The 21,233-nt window shown below is 38.1% G+C and overlaps 1 protein-coding gene across 1 annotated transcript in view; it reads right to left on the minus strand.

The window, feature by feature from the left end:
* Positions 1-21,233, minus strand: part of GPBP1L1 (GC-rich promoter binding protein 1 like 1) — a 36,048-nt gene that overhangs the window by 7,514 nt on the left and 7,301 nt on the right. The window contains exons 2-6 of the mRNA XM_083359019.1: positions 17,601-18,416; positions 16,668-16,782; positions 5,377-5,506; positions 4,793-5,070; positions 1,352-1,424 (exon numbers count right to left, since the gene is read on the minus strand). Coding sequence (XP_083215145.1) covers positions 1,352-1,424; positions 4,793-5,070; positions 5,377-5,506; positions 16,668-16,727 — 541 coding nt within the window. The 5' untranslated portion in view covers positions 16,728-16,782; positions 17,601-18,416. The remainder of the gene's footprint in view (positions 1-1,351; positions 1,425-4,792; positions 5,071-5,376; positions 5,507-16,667; positions 16,783-17,600; positions 18,417-21,233) is intronic.

Raw genomic sequence — 21,233 nt, forward strand, 5'->3', positions numbered from 1 at the left:
GCCCACAGTACCACTTGCTCTTCAGACAGGACTAATGAGGTACCCCACATAAGAGAGGCTGTCAGGCAGATATCTCCCCCCGCCCCATCAACCATGACTGGAGCTGACCCTGGACGAAGAAGGAAAATTAGTATTACACTCTGCCCTCAGTACTAACCCCTCTCATTGGTCCAGAATACCATGGTGGATGGTATCAAAAGTTGCTGAGAGATCAAGGGGAGTAAGAATTGACATGCTATCCCCATCCTGCTCCTTCCAGAAGACATCCAAAAGTGCAATCGATGCCGTTTCAGGTGCAAACCCCTTCCTGAAACCTGACTTAGAAAGGATCCAGGTAACCTGCTTTATCCATGGCCCTCTAAAGCTTCAAGGCAACTGTGTTTAGAATCAAAGCATTTAATTTAGAATATTTCTATTTTATTAGATCATGGCGGCTGTTAGAAAAAGCACTTCACTATTTTGAAGGACCTAGCTGAAAAAGCTTATACAACAATTTTTTGCTCTTAATATGAATTCTGATTTTAAAGTAGTTAAAAATAAACCCTGTTATAGGTTTTCTGAAGATCATGGAACAGAGTTTCAGCGATCCAGTCTGAAACAAACATGTAGGAAAAAAAATAGTAATGGAGTGTCAGTTCACATTTTTGAGGCACTGTCACTTCTGAATGAATCAAGGATCATGCAGCTACTCAAAGATGCCGATGTAGCTCTCTCTTCTTCCATGTACCTCATGACCTTTATGTAAACATTTTGGGCAGCATCTCTATGATAATACATATAATGATACATAATGATAATTATGATAATACATGATCGTCCACATGAAGGTCACAAGAATTTCATTTTTGGAATGGACGGAATTATAGGTATTAAGTATGAAAAACTTTACACTGCCCACTAAGGACCTTTCTTAAGTAAGATGACTTTCTACAAATCTTCTGCTATGGAAGTCTTTAAATCCCCCCATTTATGGGACCTATGAAATTTACATCATCCAACATCAACTAAATAAGTATGATACTTAAAAGCACTTTTCTACAACTTCTAGTGCTTAGGTTCTTTATGCATTTCTTGAGTGTGCATAAACGTCTGAGGTTTATGAATCAATACTAATGCCAATCTGGGAGAAAATGGGACGATGTACCCATATCTAGTTTCTGCACAGTATTCTACCATTCCTAAAAATAGGCAAGCCTCTTACAGTTTATTATTAAAGTATAATTTCTAATATAACACAGAAAAGAGAAACTTTACTTGGTTGTTTTTAAACAGACTATAGACCAAATAGAACAAGATTAGACTATTTCTACAACTACAGAAAACACCTCTCTGCCAACGCCTCAGTACCTACCCCAAACACCAGATGGAGTTCCAGCTGGTTTACCCTGGCTGTGCTGTTTTCCAGCTTCTGGATTCAACGATGGCTGTAACAAGCACAGCAAAAAGTCACGCACATTTCATGTTTTGTTACAGACTTTCAATTTTATTAAATTTCCTAGCTAATAATAAGCATTTGACCCAATATTATGCCCTCTACGTATATTAACATTCTGTCAATTTACGTACACAGAATCTAGTATTTGTTTTGTAATGGATTCTGACGGGAGAAAAATGTTGCATGTTAAAACCATAAGAAACCATTATAAATGTTCTGAAGCCGGGTGACACTTGGTGCACAATTAGGAGAAAAAATCTTGGCCACCTGAAGTCCTTCTATTTATGACTACAAAATTACTGATGCTGATTCCTATACCGATAGGAATGCAGGAAATGTATGGAAACTATAGAATACTCTGTAATATCAATTTAACATCATTTTTAGAAGCATAAAGTCTCCCCAACTCTGCTGGAAAAATGAATAGAAAGTCCTGATCCCCTCCTACTATTATCTGGATAGGTGTCCTCCCTTGATGTACAGCTTATATTCTCAACCTTTTTTTCCTGGCTCAACAAGTTAGTATACTAACAGATGGTGTGACTGATATGCTTGAGTTGTAGCAACTAAGAATAAAAATATTCTAGGTAAACAAATTTCTTTACTAGCTGCCACTTCTTCAATTTTCCATTTTCCTGAATAACTGAGATTGTTTCAGGAAATACAATATGGAGAAAACCAGTATAACATTAGGATTAAGATGTTGGGGAAACCATGCTTAAAAACCTCTCAATGGTCAGTCACTTTTTTTCAGCCTAACCTACCTCACAAAAGTAGGAATAATGTATCTGAACTCCAGAATTACTTTGCAATAATAAAAACAAAAAATGTTGCCCATTCCTTGATAATTTTACACTACTGATTAAAAGAAATTGTGGATTGTATAAGCATCTCCACCATCACTTAATCAGTATTGTTAACCTTCCAACGATAGAAAAGTGGAAACATTTGCTCTTTAGAGTGCCAAACTTCAGAGAATATTCGTAACATAACTGAGTTAATAGTTTATCAACACATGAAATTATATAATGTTTTAAGTGTGCATGTGTTTCCCAAAATTTAATTTAAACTAAGTTACATTTGCAAATTAAATATTACGGTAGTCCTCAACTTATGACCGTAATTGAGCTTGCGATTTCAGTTGCAAGTTGTGATGGTTGTAAAGGTCACATGACTATACAATTTTACAACTTTTGTGGTTTGTTGCTAAACAAACACAACAGTCATAAAGCAAATGTCACAGTGCTTAAGCAAATCTATTATTTGCTGGGGGCCATTTTTTTGCTGGAAATCAGGACGACAATTTCTGGCAAAAAATCCACTGTAAGTCATGGACACCTGACTATGGGGACACTGTAAATGGTTGTAAATGCAGGCTGGTTGCTGAGAGCCCAAACTGTGGTCATGTGACCCAGGAGGATAATACTGGGATTTCAAATCTGGGTTGTAAATTCCTTTCTCAAGCTTAGTCAGAACTTTGAACTGTCGCTAAGTGGCCAATCATAAGTCAAGGTTCTACCTGTAACTATTACTTTTTGTAATGATTTTTGACAGTGTATATATGTTAGGCATGATTTTATTTAATTTTCACATTTCTGAACTGCTCATCTTCCAACCAGTCCCACAGCTCTGGGCTCCCATGTGAGACCTCAGAACCGTGTTTTAACTCCTGTTTGGAAGGCCAAGAAAGTGGGGGATTGCCTCACCTCTGGGGTAAGAATATTCCACCGGGCAGGGGCCATGGCAGAGAAGGCTCTCTTTCTAGATGCCATCATTAAAAAATTTTAATGCAACATGCCTTCCCTGCCTGACCAGGTGGGATGGGTTGATGTAATGAGACAAAGACTGTTAACCTGGCACTATGCCATGTGCCAAACCACAACCAACACCGACCTTGAAGCAAACTGGCACCCCAGTGCACCCCACAGAGCAGAAATGTTACATGCCCCTTCTTTGGGTGCCATATGGTTGCATTTTGTATCAGCTGAGGGTTCTGGATACTTCTCTAGGGTAGTCCCATGTAGAGTGCATTGCAATAGTCCAACTGGGAGATGACCAGGACATGAGTGACTGAATGGAGAGCTTACCTATCCAGGAAGAGCATAACTGGAATACAACACGAAGCTGAGCAAAGGTCCTCCTAGCTATGACTACCAGCTGCTCTTTAGACAGGAGCCTTGAGTCCAGGAGGACCCCACGCAGGATCTGTACTGGGGTAGTGCAACCCCATCCCAGACCAAGGATAATAAACTTATGGAAACAGATTGATATTTATATCAATCTCCAGGAAAAATTGTACACTTAAGCAGCATCTTAGTGAGCATACATTTAAGTAGCATCTTAGTGAGCACAAAGAGCAGACTATTCAGTAATTGATTACAGTTCAAAAAGAATACTCAGCAAACTACAATACACACACACACACACACACACACACACACACACACACACACACACACATATATATATATATATATATATATATATATATATATATATATATATATATATATATATAATATAAATTATTCAAATTGCTAATAAAGAATTACACAAATAATGAACTGTCGTAAGTTGTGACTATAGCCTGCGGATAGCCTTGGGTTAGGCTGAAACAGGAAAGAAGATTTAACCAGCAAGGTATTCAAAAGACTTGATAAATACTTCACACACACACACACACACACACACACACACACACACACACAGAAATGTTGGAAGGGATCTTGGAGGTCATCTAGTCCAACCCCCTGCTCAGGCAGGAAACCCTATACCATTTCAGACAAAATGGTTGTCCAGTCTCTTCTTAAAAACTTCCAGTGTTGGAGCATTCACAACTTCCAGAGGCAAGTTTTTCCACTGATTAATTGTTCTAACTGTCAGGAAATTTCTCCTTAGTTGTGGTTGCTTCTCTCTTTGGTTAGTTTCCATCCGTTGCTTCTTGTCCTGCCTTCAGGCGCTTTGGAGAATAGCTTGACTCCCTCTTCCTTGTGGCAACCCCTGAGATATTGGAACACTGCTATCATGTCATCCCTACTCTTTCTCTTCATTAAACTAGACATACCCAATTCCAGCAACCGTTCCTTATATGCTTTAGCTTCCAGTACCCTAATACATGTTATGAAAGTCAAAAGACATTTAGGTGCAGAATGAATTTATTATCTCCTTCCTTATTCCATTCTAGAATAGTTGGGAACTTTGTAAAGCAGATAAGAGGCATACACAGACAGTATAAAAGAAAGCTAAGAGAAATCTTATTATAGAAATGACAGTCTTCTTACTTAATATTGGTTGTTGCTAGATATATTCTGGGGCTGATGAGAAGATAGTTTGAAATTTCATTCAGAGTATACTTACAAAATCTTCCTCCTCAAACTGCAATTTCTCCTTCTCTTCTTTCTCCTCCCTAGCTTCAGCAGTTGGCTTTTCCTGAAAAGCTGAATTCTTTCGGGAGTGGAAATTGCCATTCCAATGGCGATGAGATCCAGTTCCTCCTCCTCTCTGACTCATGCCATCATGGCCACGTGAAGAACCATGCCAACCTGGCTGACTGCCAACTAGCCCAACATGAGCTCCTTTAGAAACACCAGAATCCACAGAATCATGGCGGTGCAGGGAAGGCTGATGCCAGCAGTCTGGATAAAATGAAGTAGTTACATAAACAAAGGTAGTTGTTATTTGAAAAAACACCACAATATACAAGAGCTTCTGCAAAAGATTAGATACAACAATATAATCTCATTACAGGAGCATCTCCTGACTAATAAACTGATATTCAATTGAGAGAACTCACTGATATTATCAGAATATCAAACTACTGGAGTTCAAAACTGGAGGGTGGGAAGCCACAATGACAGCAATGAGGGGAGGGGACACCAGCTGAAGTTCAAGTCTATTTTTTTCTCCCATGCTATTTACTTATCCAACAATGAGTTATATACCTCCAGCAGTTCTGAGGGGGCCATTATTAAAGAAGCCATCGGAAGAGTTGTGGCGTCTCCGGCTCACACCAAAGCGGCCTTCTCCCCGAGGAAGATGTTCTCCATGCTTTTCAAAAGAAGCTCCAGGAGCCTATGAATAAAAGGGAAACATGTAAAGACTGCTTTGATAGTATTAATAGTGCATACAGTCACATATACATGAACTTTCAAAAGCACGCCAACAGCAAATGTAAAAGACACATAGCATAACTTTATGTATCACTTTATGTATATTAACAATATAATTTTGCAATCTTTAAAATATTTCTCAGAATTCATTTGAAGTCTTTAACAATACAGCAAAAGTCACTCTGTGAGATCTCTAGTTTCCAAAATATGCTAAATATAAAAAATTAATAAGATATTTGTTACTACAGAACACTAAATTGATAAGTCTCAATTTAGGACCTGTATAAAAATATATGCCCCAAAACAAATTACTATATTAAAAAGACCCAAACATGGGGTTATTTCACACAAATGCATTGTTCAAATGATATCTCAAGATTAAACCAACCTACTGTTAAATATATGTCTACTTTATTATAAAATAAGAGCAGAAATCGATTTGTTTCTTGTTCCAACAATGTACCACTCTATTAATCAACTTGCTTAGATACCACTGGTGGAATATGAGCAACTTTCCAACAACAGCTTTCACTCTTTAAGAGGCAGCAGGCATCAACTAATTTTTTAAATTAAAATTAAAGAAATAAGAAATTTGGCCAAGATCTCGTGTGAGGAAACAAAATTTTGCTATTTTGAAAAATAGTCTATTATAAAGGTCAGAATATAATGTCCCATTTTTCTATCAAGTTTCCATTTTAAACTAAATGCGTGATTTTACCAAAATATCCTGAGTATGTTGATACACTGCATATCACTCCTATAGTATCTGCTGGACAGACCACTTCAATCTTGCAACTGAATAATGTCACCTAACAAGACCCCAGAAGCAAGCCTTCTCTGTAGCAGCGCCTACCCTCTAGAACAGGGGTGTCAAACCCGCAATGTCACATGACGTGTCGTGAAATATCATTGCTGGCAGTGGGGTGGGGGCAGTTTCGCTATGATGCATCTGGCCTGCAGACCAGCAGTTTGACACCCCTGCTCTAGAATAAAGGGCCCCCACTCTATTGTTCAGATTCAATCCATAGCTCGGTTCTCAGCCATGGGAGGCCTGGCTTCAGTGGTAAGCTCCATTCCCCCCCGCCCTAGCTAGATTTTTAGGCATGCGCCTCGCCCCAAAACTAGGATTTTTGGGGTAGGGCTTATATTAGGTCCAGCCCCAAAAATCAAGCTAGGCTTATTTTGGGGGTAGGTCTTTCTTTTGGGGAAACACGTTATCTTTTATTGATGTTACTGCAACGTTACTATTCTTTCATCATTGTGAGCCACCCATGGCAGTATACAAGTTTAATATAATAAATGGGAACCAACAAAGCAGGACTACTGGAAACAAATGTTTGAACAATGGAAAGTAATTTATCCATATTTAATTACCACTGAACAATGATTAGCAAAAAAAAAACCCAAAACAATAGTAGAATAATAGAAGAAGGTCACAATAACAATTGGAAATACAAAGGAAATAACCAGGGCTTTTTTTCTCATAGAACGCTCAGAACGGCATTCCGGCACCTTTTTTTTTTGCAAAAAAAAAAAAAAAACTCCCTCTATTGGCTTTCCTAAGCTTATTGCAGGGCTAGGCAATCTTGGCTCTTTTTTATGACTTGTGGACTTCAACTCCCAGAAATCCTGAGCCAGCCATGCTGAGGGGAAAGGGAGAGGTTTCCAAGATGAGCCATGCTGGGTCAGGAATTCTGGGAGTTGAAGTCCTTGAGTCATAAAACAGCCTGCACTAGAGGAGGACATTAAAATTATTTACAGGGTTACTTTTTTAGGAACTAAACTTTTAGAATCTAAAGCAGCTAATTCAAAAAAGCCAACAGGAAAGAACCTCAGATTTTTCATCTGCTTCTGTCTTTTGGAAGGTAAAATTAGATAACAAAATAATCTATTTCCTATGTTAACATCTCTGTAATGATGATTTCATAAAGGTAACAGGAAAGAAATGAGAAACATTTTTCTCAATGTAATATGTCTAATTTAGCTGATGCTAGAAAAAAAGTAACTTTTGTACTATTTTGTACTATTGAAAACTATTTTGAATCTAACCATCTATTACAACTAGACCACTTTAAATTAAACAATTCTTAAGAATGAAATATTCTTAATTTGGACTTTACTTTTACTGTTTGGACTGTTGTGTGTTTTGAAAAATAGATTATTTAGAATCTAGTTATGTTGCACTTCAGTCTTTAAATAATTAACCTAGTATATACATAACAATATATGTTTTCCATGGTGAGCTTAACATCAATAACATCATTTATTAAAAAGGCTAAAATAATTTCTGGTGGTATTATCTGTACATTAAAATTTTGTTTAGTCACAATCTTTCACTTTTCACATTCTGGAAAAGCAGTGGTCATATATTCTAGCAAAAGATGTTACACATATGTGCATAAGCGTAGTCAGTAGCATATGCCTTTTTAAAAATATCAAATATGCAAAGAAACAAAAATAAGTCCAAAATATCTGTATTACATCCAGAAATGCCAACTTTGCAACCAATATTTCTCATCCATAACTATGGCACCCTAAGGATACCTGCATACATGCAAATGCTTCTCTGGGATCAGTAATGCAGCAGGGATGTTTTTTCCTTCCAGTAACATATATCTAAAACCAGTTTATTGCATTTGGCAATTGTACTAAAAAAATCTCATTGTCAACCAATATAATTCATTTAATTTGAAATCAAGTGAAAAATTGATTTAAATTATTTTATTAAAACAAATTAATGGCAATTCTTTTATAAGAAGTTGCCTCAAACAAAATGTCATGCCTGCTCTAGATAGTTGAATGCTCCAAAATAAATTCTAGGCCAGGCCTGTACATGCAGCCTGCCAAGCACCCTTGGATAGAGCACAGACTTTTAAAAAAAGTAATAAAATCAACACCACTGCCCTAAAAGTCATGTTGCCTAGTGTCTCCATGGCTTACCATGACCATGAGCTCCAACACTGTAGATGCTCCTCTAGTCACCAATCATTGATTAGTCCACCAGCATTCCTTTGCAGACCACAAAGATTTTTAATTTATCAGTGTGGGCCCTTCCCTTCTACAAGTTGCACAGACCTCTTCTAGATTTTCCTCTTGCCTTTCCAAGTTAGCTCCTTGGTCTGTCATTGAGCAAAAATTGACTTTGTAGGGAAGCATATTATCATTTGATGTATATTTAACATATGTTCTACCTTTATTTACTGATTATATAATATTTGTATGCAATCCACATGGCGAGGTTTGGGGCAGAAAAAAATAGAAAAAATATATTTTTAAAATCATAAGACAAACATAAAAGCAGGGCTTTTTTCTCATTGAACGCTCTGAATGGCGTTCTGGCACTTTTTTTTTGCACACACACACACACAAAAAGCTTTTGCTCAAGCTATGCTACTCCCTCCCTCCCACAAGCTATGCTACTCGAAAGCCAATAGGAATTGCTGCTGAGAGCGCCAAAAGACCCGGCTGGCAAACGTTGCACCGGCAAGTTGTTTGCAGCGAAGGTGAGTTGGCAGGAAGTTTGCATCCCTCCCTGCTGCCCAACTACCCGTGTCAACCAGGCTGGTGGCCTACCCAGTGCTGGACCTGCGCCACCATCACCTCGCCCTGCGCGCCTAAGTGGCCGCCCTGCATCACCTGGCCCGCCACGCCTCTGCCACCCGCCTCGCGCAGCCCTGCCATATAGAGCGGGCCCCGCTGCTCCCACTGCACTAGCCACGCCGGCTCTGGCCCCGGGGGACAGCCCACTGCCAACACCCCTCACGCCCATGACCACAGCAGAACACCCCCCCCCCGCCTCCTGCACCTGCCAAGATGAGAGTTCCGGCCCTTTTTTTGTTTTTTTTAGAAAAAAAGCCCTGGAAATAACTGATATTGAATTACAATATTACACAAATGATAACTTAGAATAAATAACAACAGAACCAGCACAGCCTAATACTGAAACTGACCCACCAACAAGAAGAATTAAGAGAAGATTATGGCATATGCAAACTTTCCAAACATTGCCAGCATTGAAAGTAGTGGCCAAAAAGGTTCTGGCACCTATAAGGAAAGAAGTGAATAAGGTGCTTGCAAGCATTAATATAACATCCATCAAACAAACCAATCAGCTTGCCTACAGTACAGTAGCGGTCATGACAGAAGAACTAGATTTAGAAATTAGGAAAGCAAAAGCAAAAACATATTCAAAGCGAAAGCAGATGATCAAACAGGAGGCCAAGATAAAGAAATTTTATTTCTTTATCTTGGAACAATCTAGAACTGAACACACTTAAAACTGTAGAGATGATAGCAGATTTTAGAAGGAGCCCTCCTATTCTACCACCTCTTACAATATTATGCAACACAGTATCAACAGTAGAGACCTTCAAGTTTCTGGGTTCTACAATCTCCCAAGACTTGAAATAGACACCTAACGTTAGAACACAACAAAGAATGCTCTTCTTGCACCAAATCAGAAAGCTCAGGCTACCCAAAGAGATGCTGATAAAGTATACAGAGGAATTACTGAGTTTGTCATTTGTACTTCTATAGCTGTTTGGTTTGGTACAGCAACTAAACAGGAAGGTATAGACGTCAGTGGAGGACTACAGAAAAAACAGTTGGAACGAGTATGCCTTCCATTGAGGACCTGTATGCTGCAAAAGCTAGAGTTGACAAAGTATCTACAGACCCCTCACAACCTGGACACAACTGTTTCAATTTCTCCCAAGACACCACTATAGAGCATTGAATGCCAAAACAAGTAGACACAAAGACAACCCTTCCCCCACATGCCATCACTCTGCTAAACACCCAATTCCCACACCACTGTCTTATGCCTAAGTATATCTAATCATGTAGTAGGACTGTATTACTATTATCCTTCTTATCTTTCCTATTACCTACTCCTATTGGTATCTTCTGACATCACTTTGATGGTTGTATCTTATGATTTATGATTTATCATTTTGTTGTTTGTATGTATATTGACAGCTTATGCACTGGAGACAAATTCTTTGTATATCCAATCACAATTGACCAATAAAGAATATTCTATTAAGATCTGATGCAAGTAATTAAAAAAAAACACAAAAGAGCCAAATTTGAAGAACGTAAGAATCAGATCAAGCCTAATTAAAAAATATTCGCTTAGCACCAGACAATTAAAGCTTTGGAAACCACAAAGCAACCAATAACAGCAACAGGTGGTAAAAGTGAACGTCTATAAAAGTTATCATGTGCTAGTAATGAAAAATTAGTGTGATAATTCAAAAAATAGTCAAAAATGAGGTGAAAATATTGTGGGATTTTCAAATACAAACTGATAAAATCTTTGCCCGTAACACAACAGATTTAACTGGCCGAAAAGAAGAAAATGTGGATAATTGATGTGGCAATGCTAGGATATAATGAACAGAAGACAAAGAATTGGAGATCATAAAGTGTCAAGATATGAAAATCAAAACTGAAGATAAAATAAGATAAACTTTGTCATTTTTTACTGTGGGCACACTGACACATTAAAAATGAAATTCTCTTGCTCTCAAAAGTGTACACATACATAACACACATATAAACATGCTATATACAACACATGTATATACCTATGCCCTTACATATAAATATATATAAATATTAATCACTGTCCATCTTGAATATATAGTGGAAGGAGGAAGCTTGGAAGTTCACAAGGTTAATACTGTATGGAACAAAACTGTGACTGAATCTGGATGTGGAATCTGGAAAGATTATGGCATAAACTGCGCCTAGGGTGGTTACCACTTGTTATTGACACACTTGGTGCCATATCAAAATATTTTGGATGGCACTTAGGAAATATGCACATTGACAGTATTTTCACTTGCTTGGACTTGCACATTATTCTAATGCAGTATAGCATTCTAAGCTTTTGGGAAGAACTCGCAGCTATGATTTCATATTTTTTGTTGATATAATAACAATTACTACTATGTCGATTTACAGCCTAGATTAAAGATATCAGATTGCATAGAACAGTATACACTGTTAGGGTATATCTGGGCTTTGGTTGCACTTGTAACCAACATGTTGAGAGACTCTTTAACATTAACAGTGAATGCTAGATATGGCATGGATACAAGTAACAATAGTAATATAGGCTATACTTTATCTTACCAAAAAGTATTATCCGAAAGCTCCAATTGGCCAAAATTATGAGCTGGGAAGGTCAGTAACTATAGATGGTCATCAGTTATGATCACTTATTCAGCAACCATTTGAATGGTTTGTGATGGGGCTTGAATGAAGGAGACCTATGACCAGTCCTTAGAGTTATGGCCACTGCAACAGTCTCACAGTCATATGATCACAATTTCTGAGGTCCCGTCAGCTTTCCCCAAGCAAAATTAAGGGAGAAGCTGACTGGACGTTGTAAGTTGCAGTCATGTGAGGTTCTCTCTTAACAATGGCAACTAGAATGGCTTGAATTGCCATCCCTTAAGAATATGGTCAGGTGACATTACTACAGTAAGTCCTTGACTTATGACCACAATTGAACCCAAAATTTCAGTTGTGAGACATTTTGCCATTTATGAATTTTCTTGCTCCAGTTGTTAAGTGAATCTGCAAAATCACTCTGGTTGTTAAGTTAGTGGCACAGTTGTGAGTGAATCTGGCTTCCCCATTGATTTTGCTTGTCAGGTTGCAAAATGTGATCACATGAGCTCAGGACACTGCAACCGTCATAAATATGAACAAGTTGACAGGTGTCCAAATTTTGATCACATGACTTTAGGGACACTACCACATTCATAAATGTGAAAAATAGCCATGTCACTTTTTTCAATGCCACTGTTAACTTGGAACAATCACTAAATGAACTGTTGCAAGTCAAAGACTACCTGTACTATGTACAACCCCATCACTTAGCCACAGCAACTCTAGTCCCAATTGCCATTATATCCCAAGGTCTACAGTACTCATTTATATATATTACATGAATGCAAAATATATATAATGATAGTAATCTCATTATGTGTAGAGCTGATGAATACAGTTGCAAGAAAAAGTATGTGAACCCTTTGGGATTACGTGGAGTTTTGCATGAATTGGCCATAAAATGCGCTCTAAACGTCATGTAAGTCACAACAATAGAAAAACACAGTCTGCCTAAAATAATACTACACAAACATTAGCTGTTGTCATGTTTTAATTGAAGATAAGATGGAAACATTCACAGTGCAGGGTGGAAAAAGTATGTGAACCTTTGGACTTAATAACTGGTTGACCCTCCTTTGGCAGAAATAACCTCAAACGTTTCCTGTAATTCCAGATCAGACCTGCACAACGATCTGGAGTAATTTTGGACCACTCCTCTTCACAAAACTGTTTCAGTGTAGCAATATTCTTGGGATGTCTGGTATGAATCGCTCTCTTAAGGTCATGCCACAGCATTTCAATCGGGTTGAGGTCAGGACTCTGACTGGGCCACTCCAGAAGGCGTATTCTGTTCTGTTGAAGCCATTGTTTTGTTGAATTACTTGTATGCTTTGGGTCATTGTCCTGTTGCATCACCCATCCTCTGCGGAGCTTCAGTTGGTGGACAGATGGTCGTACGTTTTCCTGCAAAATGTCCTGATAAACTCTGGAATTCATTTTCCCATCAATGACAACAATCCGTCCAGGCCCTGAGGCAGCAAAGCAGCCCCAAACCATGATGTTCCCTCTGCCATGTTTTACAGTGGGGATGAGGTTTTGATGTTGGTGTGCTGTGCCTATTTTTCTCCACACATAGTGTTGTGTGTTTTTCCCAAACAACTCAATTTTGGTTTCATCTGTCCACAGTATAATTTGCCAGTAGTGCTGTGGAACATCCAGGTGCTCTTTTGCAAACTTCAAACGTGCTGCAATATTTTTTTGGGACAGCAATGGCTTCCTCCGTGGTGTCCTCCCATGTACTCCATTCTTGTTTAATGTTTTCCTTATTGTAGATGTGTCAACAAAAATGTTAGTATGTACCAGAGATTTCTGTAGGTCTTTAGCTGACACTCTAGGATTCTTCTTTACCTCGTTAAGCATTATGCGCTGTGCTCTTGCAGTCATTTTTACAGGACGACCACGCCTAGGGAGAGTAGCAAGTGCTAAACTTTTTCCATTTGTAGACAGTCTGTCTTACCGTGGACACATGAACATCAAGGCTTTTGGAGATACTTTTGTAACCCTTTCCAGCTTCATGCAAGTCAACAATTCTTGATCGTAGGTCTTCTGAGAGCTCTTTTCTGCAAGGCATGGTTCACATCAGACAGTGCTTGAGACCAGTAAACCCAAAACAGGTGTGTGTTTTTAAAGGGCAGGACAGCTGTCAGCAACACATCCAATATCATCACACTGGTTGGAGTCAAGGTTGGCTCACTCCTGGCTCCAATTGGCTCTTGGAGAAGTCATTAGGCTAGGGGTTCACATACTTTTTCCACCCTGCACTGTGAATGTTTCCATCTTATCTTCAATTAAAACATGACAACAGCTAATGTTTGTGTAGTATTATTTTAAGCAGACTGTGTTTTTCTATTGTTGTGACTTACATGATGTTTAGAGTGCATTTTATGGCCAATTCATGCAAAACTCCACGTAATCCCAAAGGGTTCACATACTTTTTCTTGCAACTGTATATGTATGAAAATGAAGTGTTTTAATTATGAATGAAAAGTCTAAAATCCATGCTACCCCTGCCCAATGTGGCATATCCCATCAACATGCTTCTGTTCTATCTCTGCAACATACTATATCTGTCACATTGCATATTCCAGTGACATAACTCAGCAGCCTGTATAATCCCTACATCTTCTCTCTTTTGAACGTCTAATACCATTTCAGTATAAATCAAGTAGCTCCATTTCAATCTCTGCCAGATTAGAACATCAAACTCTACATGTTCCATGCATGAAGCATTTCCATATTTCTTGTTGAGTTAATGTGCCAATTATAAACTTTTTGTTTTCAACATTTACTCTATAAACAATCGCATTATTTGCGTTTTGTTTTACAGCTTGGCTTGTTTGATTCTGGTTAAATGTGATTTATTCAATAAAATATGATTAAAGAAGCTATGACTCCGATACTTTATATACAGTGTGTGTGGTGTGTATGTATAAGCTGTATTTAAAATCCCTTCATGAATCTTTTAAATCTTTATAGGTCCCTGTTCTTAATTTCAACTATTTACCGGTAAGTTATAACAATGACATAGAAAATATATGTTCTGTTATGTTCTTTCTACATATCTTAGATTTAAACATGACTGTCTATATCAGAGGTCCCAACCTATGGGCCTTGGCCAATTACCTGGCCAAGGCCTCTTGGGTGCTGGCCACTTGAGTAGTTGGGCAGTGCACACATAAGTGTGCTCACCCCCCCCATTCCACTGTTGAGACGAGTGTTGTGCAGGCAGTGGCAGTGGCGCTATTATCACACGGGCGTCATTGCCACAAACATTGTGCAGGGGGGTGGCAGCACTGCGAGCGGCAGGTGGGCAGTGGCACGCCCCATGCAGGTGGCAGCATTGCCACCAACTCTGTGTGGGTGGTGGGTCGCGGTGCGACCCTCGCATGGGGGTAGCAGTGCGATTCTCACACAATGGCACAATCCTCATGCAGGGGTGGCAGTGCGATCCTCGCGCCGGGGCGACATTGTTGCGGGCCGTGGCGCAATCCTCATGCTGGGGTTTATCTTGCATCAGATTAGTTTACATAATGGTATATTACATGTAGTGGGATTCTGTATAAAGTTAATAAACGATATAAGAGAAAATCTGATTAGACATTGCAAAGGTAATCATATTTGAAAATACAATAATTTGAGAAAATGCTAATTGTAGTAAGGGAAGTTTTATAAGATTAAATGAAGTGTTCCAAGTTATTACTAGGAATGCTTACTATGAAGCTGACAGCTGACATTAGGACTATAGTGGGACATACATAATATGATGGCCTACTGCATTTTCCCTACAATTCCTGCTCATTACTTGGACTGGGATACTGGCTGCTTTCCTTCAATTCTTTCAGTATCCAAAAGCTCTTAAAATGGAAATTGCTCATAATCACTGTAACAAACAATTGCAAATATATCTGTTTGATAAAGTTGTGGAGCAGACTCAGGTTTCTACCTGATGGTTTTAACATAAACAGAGAATATACCTCTGTAGCAGTTCTTTATTGTTCAGTTAACTTACTTTCAAAAGAAAACCTACAAAGTCAAAGACCAATACCAAACTATTTTGCCCATCATATAGCTACAAGACAAAACAAAACAAACAAAACAAAACCTCTGGCCCCAGTGACCGACCGAGATTGGATTCTGCAGCTATAAAACACTAAAAAATACTGATTTAATAGAAGAATAGCAAAGGGAATCAAAATCTAGAGAAATGCTGAATGAAAGAAAAAGCTCAGCAATGACCAAGAGAAATAGTCAATACACTCTACTCCTAGTGTAGCCACCGGAGTACATGGCACTACCAAGAGCCTTGGTGGAGCAGTGGGCTAATGCCTCCTTAAGTAACACCAGATGCCTGCAATTAGTGCAGGTTCTCATCCCACCAGGCTCAAGGTTGACTCAGCCTTCCATCCTTCCGAGGTACGTAAAATGAGGACCCAGATTGTTGGGGGCAATTAAGCTGACTTTGTAATAATGCCGCTTGGGGTGTGTGTGAAAGCCCTAACAAGCAGGCATATACATAGAATGAAGGCTATTGCTAAGCACATTTGATTTGTGCTTCTTAGATTGTAAGCCGCCCTGAGTCTTCGGAGAAGGGCGGGATATAAATGGGATTAAAATAAAAAAATAAAAAAAAATAAATGCTAAAGTGTGTGCAATACAGGATAAGGTCCCTACAAAAAACAACAACCCCAGCATTAGAATGTTCTGAAATAATGCTCGGCACAGCCAAGAATCTTTGGATGCTATATCTAAACCACAAAAATATTTTGATTAAGCATTTAAGAAAGTTTTAAGACCAAGTTCCTTCAGATTTGTAACTTATGCAGCATAATAGGGAGATGGAAGTTCAGAAATGTGAAAATAAATGCTATTTACGCATTTCACAATCCAAATGAGAATTTAACCGTAACTTTGTCTGAGCAACTGATCTAAGATGTAATAGTTACCTTGGCAGACTGTGGCGTAGAGAAGTTAAGCCAGGCAGGAACAAAGTCATGCTGCGCCATTTAGGTCCAGTGTCTCTCTTCAATCAAGTGAGGCATCAAACCTCATGGCCAGGATCTAAGACAGAACAAGCACCACAGACGCTCTCAGTCTTACTAAAAGCAATGGATAAGAGCAGATTCTTCTGAGCATGCTTCCAAGAGTCTGGAAAACATCTTATCATCTTTCTAGGTTAGGACGCTGAGCTTGTCGATCAGAAGGTCGGCAGTTTGGCGGGTCGAATCCCAAGTGCCACGTAACAGAGTGAGCGCCTGTTACTCGTCCCAGCTTCTGCCAACCTAGCAGTTCGAAAGCACGTAAAAATGCAAGTAGAAAAATAGGGACCACTACGGTGGGAAGGTAACAGCGTTCCGTGCGCCTCTGGTGTCTAGTCATGCTGGCCACATGACCACAGAGACGTCCTTGGACGGGCGCTGGCTCTTCAGCTATGAAACGGAGATGAGCACCGGCCCCTGGAGTCGGAAACGACTGGCACGCATGTGCGGGGGAACCTTTACCTTTACTTATTGGAGCTAATGGAAATTTAATTTGACTCAGCATCATGTTGAGTTACTGTAGCTATATTGTTCTTATTTAGTTTAACTCCCTTAAGCCACTTCAGTCAAAATCATCAGAGGCCAGGTTCTACCATCATCATTACTGGAACTAAATAAAACTGAGGAAGAATTAAGTGTAATTTTCCTCTCCAAAATAATATTTCACTAGCAGGGTTTTCTTTACAAAATTAATTTGGTGTCTACTTAATCTAGAAATAGCCCACTAATTTAATTACTTATAATGTACAAATTAAAAACTTTTCTTCATACATATACATTATACAAATGCATTAAACATGTGTTATTTTTAATTATAAACAGAGTCCTACAGTGACTTACCCAGTTTGGCCTTTGTAGTCCACTCTCACTTTAATACTTTGATTTCCAGGTTCCTTCCTTCGCCAGGGTGCACCTATGCCAGCTGTGTGGCAATGGTGAGTCCCAAAGGAAGCACAAGAAGCCGCACTTCGTGCTGACTGCACCCCTTACCCCTCTAGCTGCTCATCTTAAATGCTCTCTGAACTCATATGAGAAAAAAAAACCTAAAATGCAGTGTGCATTTTTGGAAAGCTATAACTACATTCACCTCATTAAACTGTTCCCTGTTGTCACAATGCTGTGTAATTCAGCTATTACATTACAAAAGTAGTTGTCAAATTTGTACAGCATTCAGAAAAGCACCGTAATTAATGGTGAATTTCACAAATCCACTTTGTTCATCTTCTGCAACAAATGAATTTGAAACAAAAAGACAGGGGAAAAGGATGCTGAGGAGTCTTGCAAATTCTGGTGCAGTAAACCTTTGTTCTTATTAAGTGCTAAAATGCAGGGTTCATTTTTAATGGTTGCTAAAAATTAGCTTTCTTAAAAATAGTATTTTGAAAGGCTTTTCACATAATGTCACTTAAGTTTCCTTGGTAAGGAACTAAAAGCAACTCGAAGATACAAGATTCAATTATTACTATCTTTCTACTGTTCCTAGTTATGCGTTCAATTAAAGCTAAAAGTAAAAGGGCCAAACTAGCAAGCTATTCTTCTACTGTATTTGAATTGCTGCTTTTAAAAACAGGGGGAAAAATGGCTGTATTTTAATGAAGAATTCACATTCGGACAATGGTCTTCTTCCATCAAAATGAGTAGAATTCACGAAATACTCTGTAAAGAGGGGGAAAATAATACAACCTATCAGTAATCATAAAAGTGGCCAAAAGGATTATCAAAGACACATTATTTAGGACCCCTATTTCTCATGAAACAATATAAACTAACAAGTGTAGTATCTATGGTCAGTACCAGCGTGCCATTCTCATTTTGGTAAATTAATGGAGAGTCCTCACAGTTACTGAGGAGTGATACCAGCAATTTACCATAACGCAGATTTCAAGTTATGCATACATCACAATTTACAATATAATAAACTACGTACCTTTTTGAAGCAGAAAGAACTTGCCTATAGAGGATGGAACTGGGAATGGTCAAACAGAATAGGACATGGAACAGCACTCAACAAAAACTAAGCACTTGATCCCAGGTTAGCAGCCTGGAATGCAGCCTTTCTTACTGAATTTTAATGAAGTGTTTGTCAGTCTGTGTTTACATTTCTTAGGAGCAAACATTAGCCATTCCCCATCAAGCAAACTTATATTACATATCTGCTTTGATTTTATTATTGTGCTCAGATACAATATAAATGAATGTAAATAAGCAATATGGTATATATACATTTGTTTTAAAAATCTTAAAACTATAAAAGCTATCATGGATACTAAAATTACTCCCAAATAAAAAGAAGAAAAAATTGTGATTTATCAATCCAGAAACCTTGGGCAATTACTAATCTGAATTCTGAGGAATACAGGAATCTGATATGTGTGAAAAGCATAAATGTGGAAGCCATAAAACGCCCCTTACCCGCTCATCAATGTTCTAGCCTTGCAGCTGAACAGAATCTTTTTTTACCACCTTTATATATTTCACTACTTCTGATCTGAAACATCAACTTCTATTACTTAAGCAATATCTATCCCAGTGGCTAGAGAAGGCATTTGCTGAGAGGGGCAGGAATACCAGACTGGGAGGTTGGAAGCAACAGTCTTGTCAAGAACCAGTGCAAAGAAAAGTGCTGAACATGGGAAAAGCAGGAGAAACTCAACTGACAGGAACACAAAAACACATACGGAAAGTGTTAAGACAACACTCTGAACAACCCACTTTGTCCTCTGGAACAAGAACCCTAAACCTGCTACAGAGATTTCATAATCCCTGCTTTCCTCTTTACCAATCCCTTTTCAAATATGACTTTTGGCTGTTGGATCAGAAGTGGATCACGTTTGCCAATTTTGGTGACTGATTTCTACACTCTTGATATTGACTGATATTGATTCCACCACAACCTGTGCTCCTAAAGAACAGAATACTTTTTCAATCAAAAACATAAGGCTATTTTCAAGAATATCTCATTCCTGCAATAAATGTAAGGGAACTGTCTGCAGATTTTGAATTATTATATAGCACTATAACTTCCATTGGATCTGCCCACTTTTCTTGACAAGATATTTTTTTCTTCTTCAAAGCAGCAAAATTAGAACCATGAAATTTTCTATAGGCAAAACCTTTCTATTCAGCAATGAAGTACATACGGGTAGTACATGTAGTCTTGACTTACAACAGCTTATATAGTGACAATTCAAAGTTATAATGGCATTGAAAAAGGGGACTTATGACTTTTTCACACTGTTGCAGCATCCCCATGGTCACATGATCAAAATTTAGAAGCTTGGCAACTGACTCCTATTTGTGAGTGTCCCAGGGTCTCATGATCACCGTTTGTGACTTTCTGACAAGCAAAGTCTGTGGGGAAGCCAGATTCACTAACTTAACAACTGCGGTAATTCAATTAACTGTTGCAAGAAAGATTGTAAAATGGGGCAAAATTCACTTAACTGCTGTCTTGTTTAACAAGTTAAAAACAGAAATTTTGGCCTCAATTCTGGTTGTAAGTTGAGGACTACCTGTATCTAAATCTTAGGTAAAGGCTCATTTCACTCATACTGAATGTTAAGTGCTATCCTGAAAGTCAGCTAAAACAATTTATTTGGGATGGGTTTTTTCCTCTGGGAAAGTTAGGCATGTCCAAATGCAAACCTGCATTAACAAGTACTTATTGAAAGCCTTTCCTGAAACTCAGAAGACTTTTACTTATCTAAATCACCTCATTTCCATTTTTAATCTAATTTTTATGAAAAGATTTGGGAAGAGTAAAAGAACTACAACAAACTAAATTAGAGCATAAAAAATGAGTAAGAAACATATAAAGCTAGAAGTGCAATTAGAAACCAAACTAGAAGGAAAAAGCAAGATATAAAGAAAAATAATATAATAAAAAACTAGAAATGTAATTAGAAATGAAAATAGAAAAAAGCAAAGAGGAAATATATTTCTTATAAAAAGTAAATTAAATCTGAATTGTAACACAACTTAAAATTTTAATCTAAAATATGACTTTTTACAATTTTACTGAAGATGGCTGTTCAACTCAACATCTAAAGCTAAAAAAAGAATATATTAGAAGATTAAAAAAAATCCATGGTCTACTGCATGCATTTCTCCTCAGGAACTTCCTCAGATGTCCCTAATCTTGTGTAACACTTGCAGCACTTCCTGCTTTGGAGGACATTCCATCTACCCACTGTTCTGTACCTGCATATTGCAACCCTCCTTGACACTAAGAAAGATGAAAAATAAGCAACTTTAAGATTACTGCACAGCAAAAACATGGTAATAAACCCCTCAGAACTAATTTTAGCAATGTATTTAGCAATGTAACTACAGTACTATGAATCAAAAGCTTTGCTTTTAATATAATGTACTATCATCTGAAAGTAATGCAAATCTTCCAAAGCAGCTTTTTATATTACAATAAATTAGTATTCATAAGAATACACTGAAATGTATATAAAATTTTAGATGCAC

This window comes from Vipera ursinii (assembly GCF_947247035.1).
Source record: "Vipera ursinii genome assembly, chromosome: 3".
Lineage (NCBI taxonomy): Eukaryota > Metazoa > Chordata > Lepidosauria > Squamata > Viperidae > Vipera > Vipera ursinii.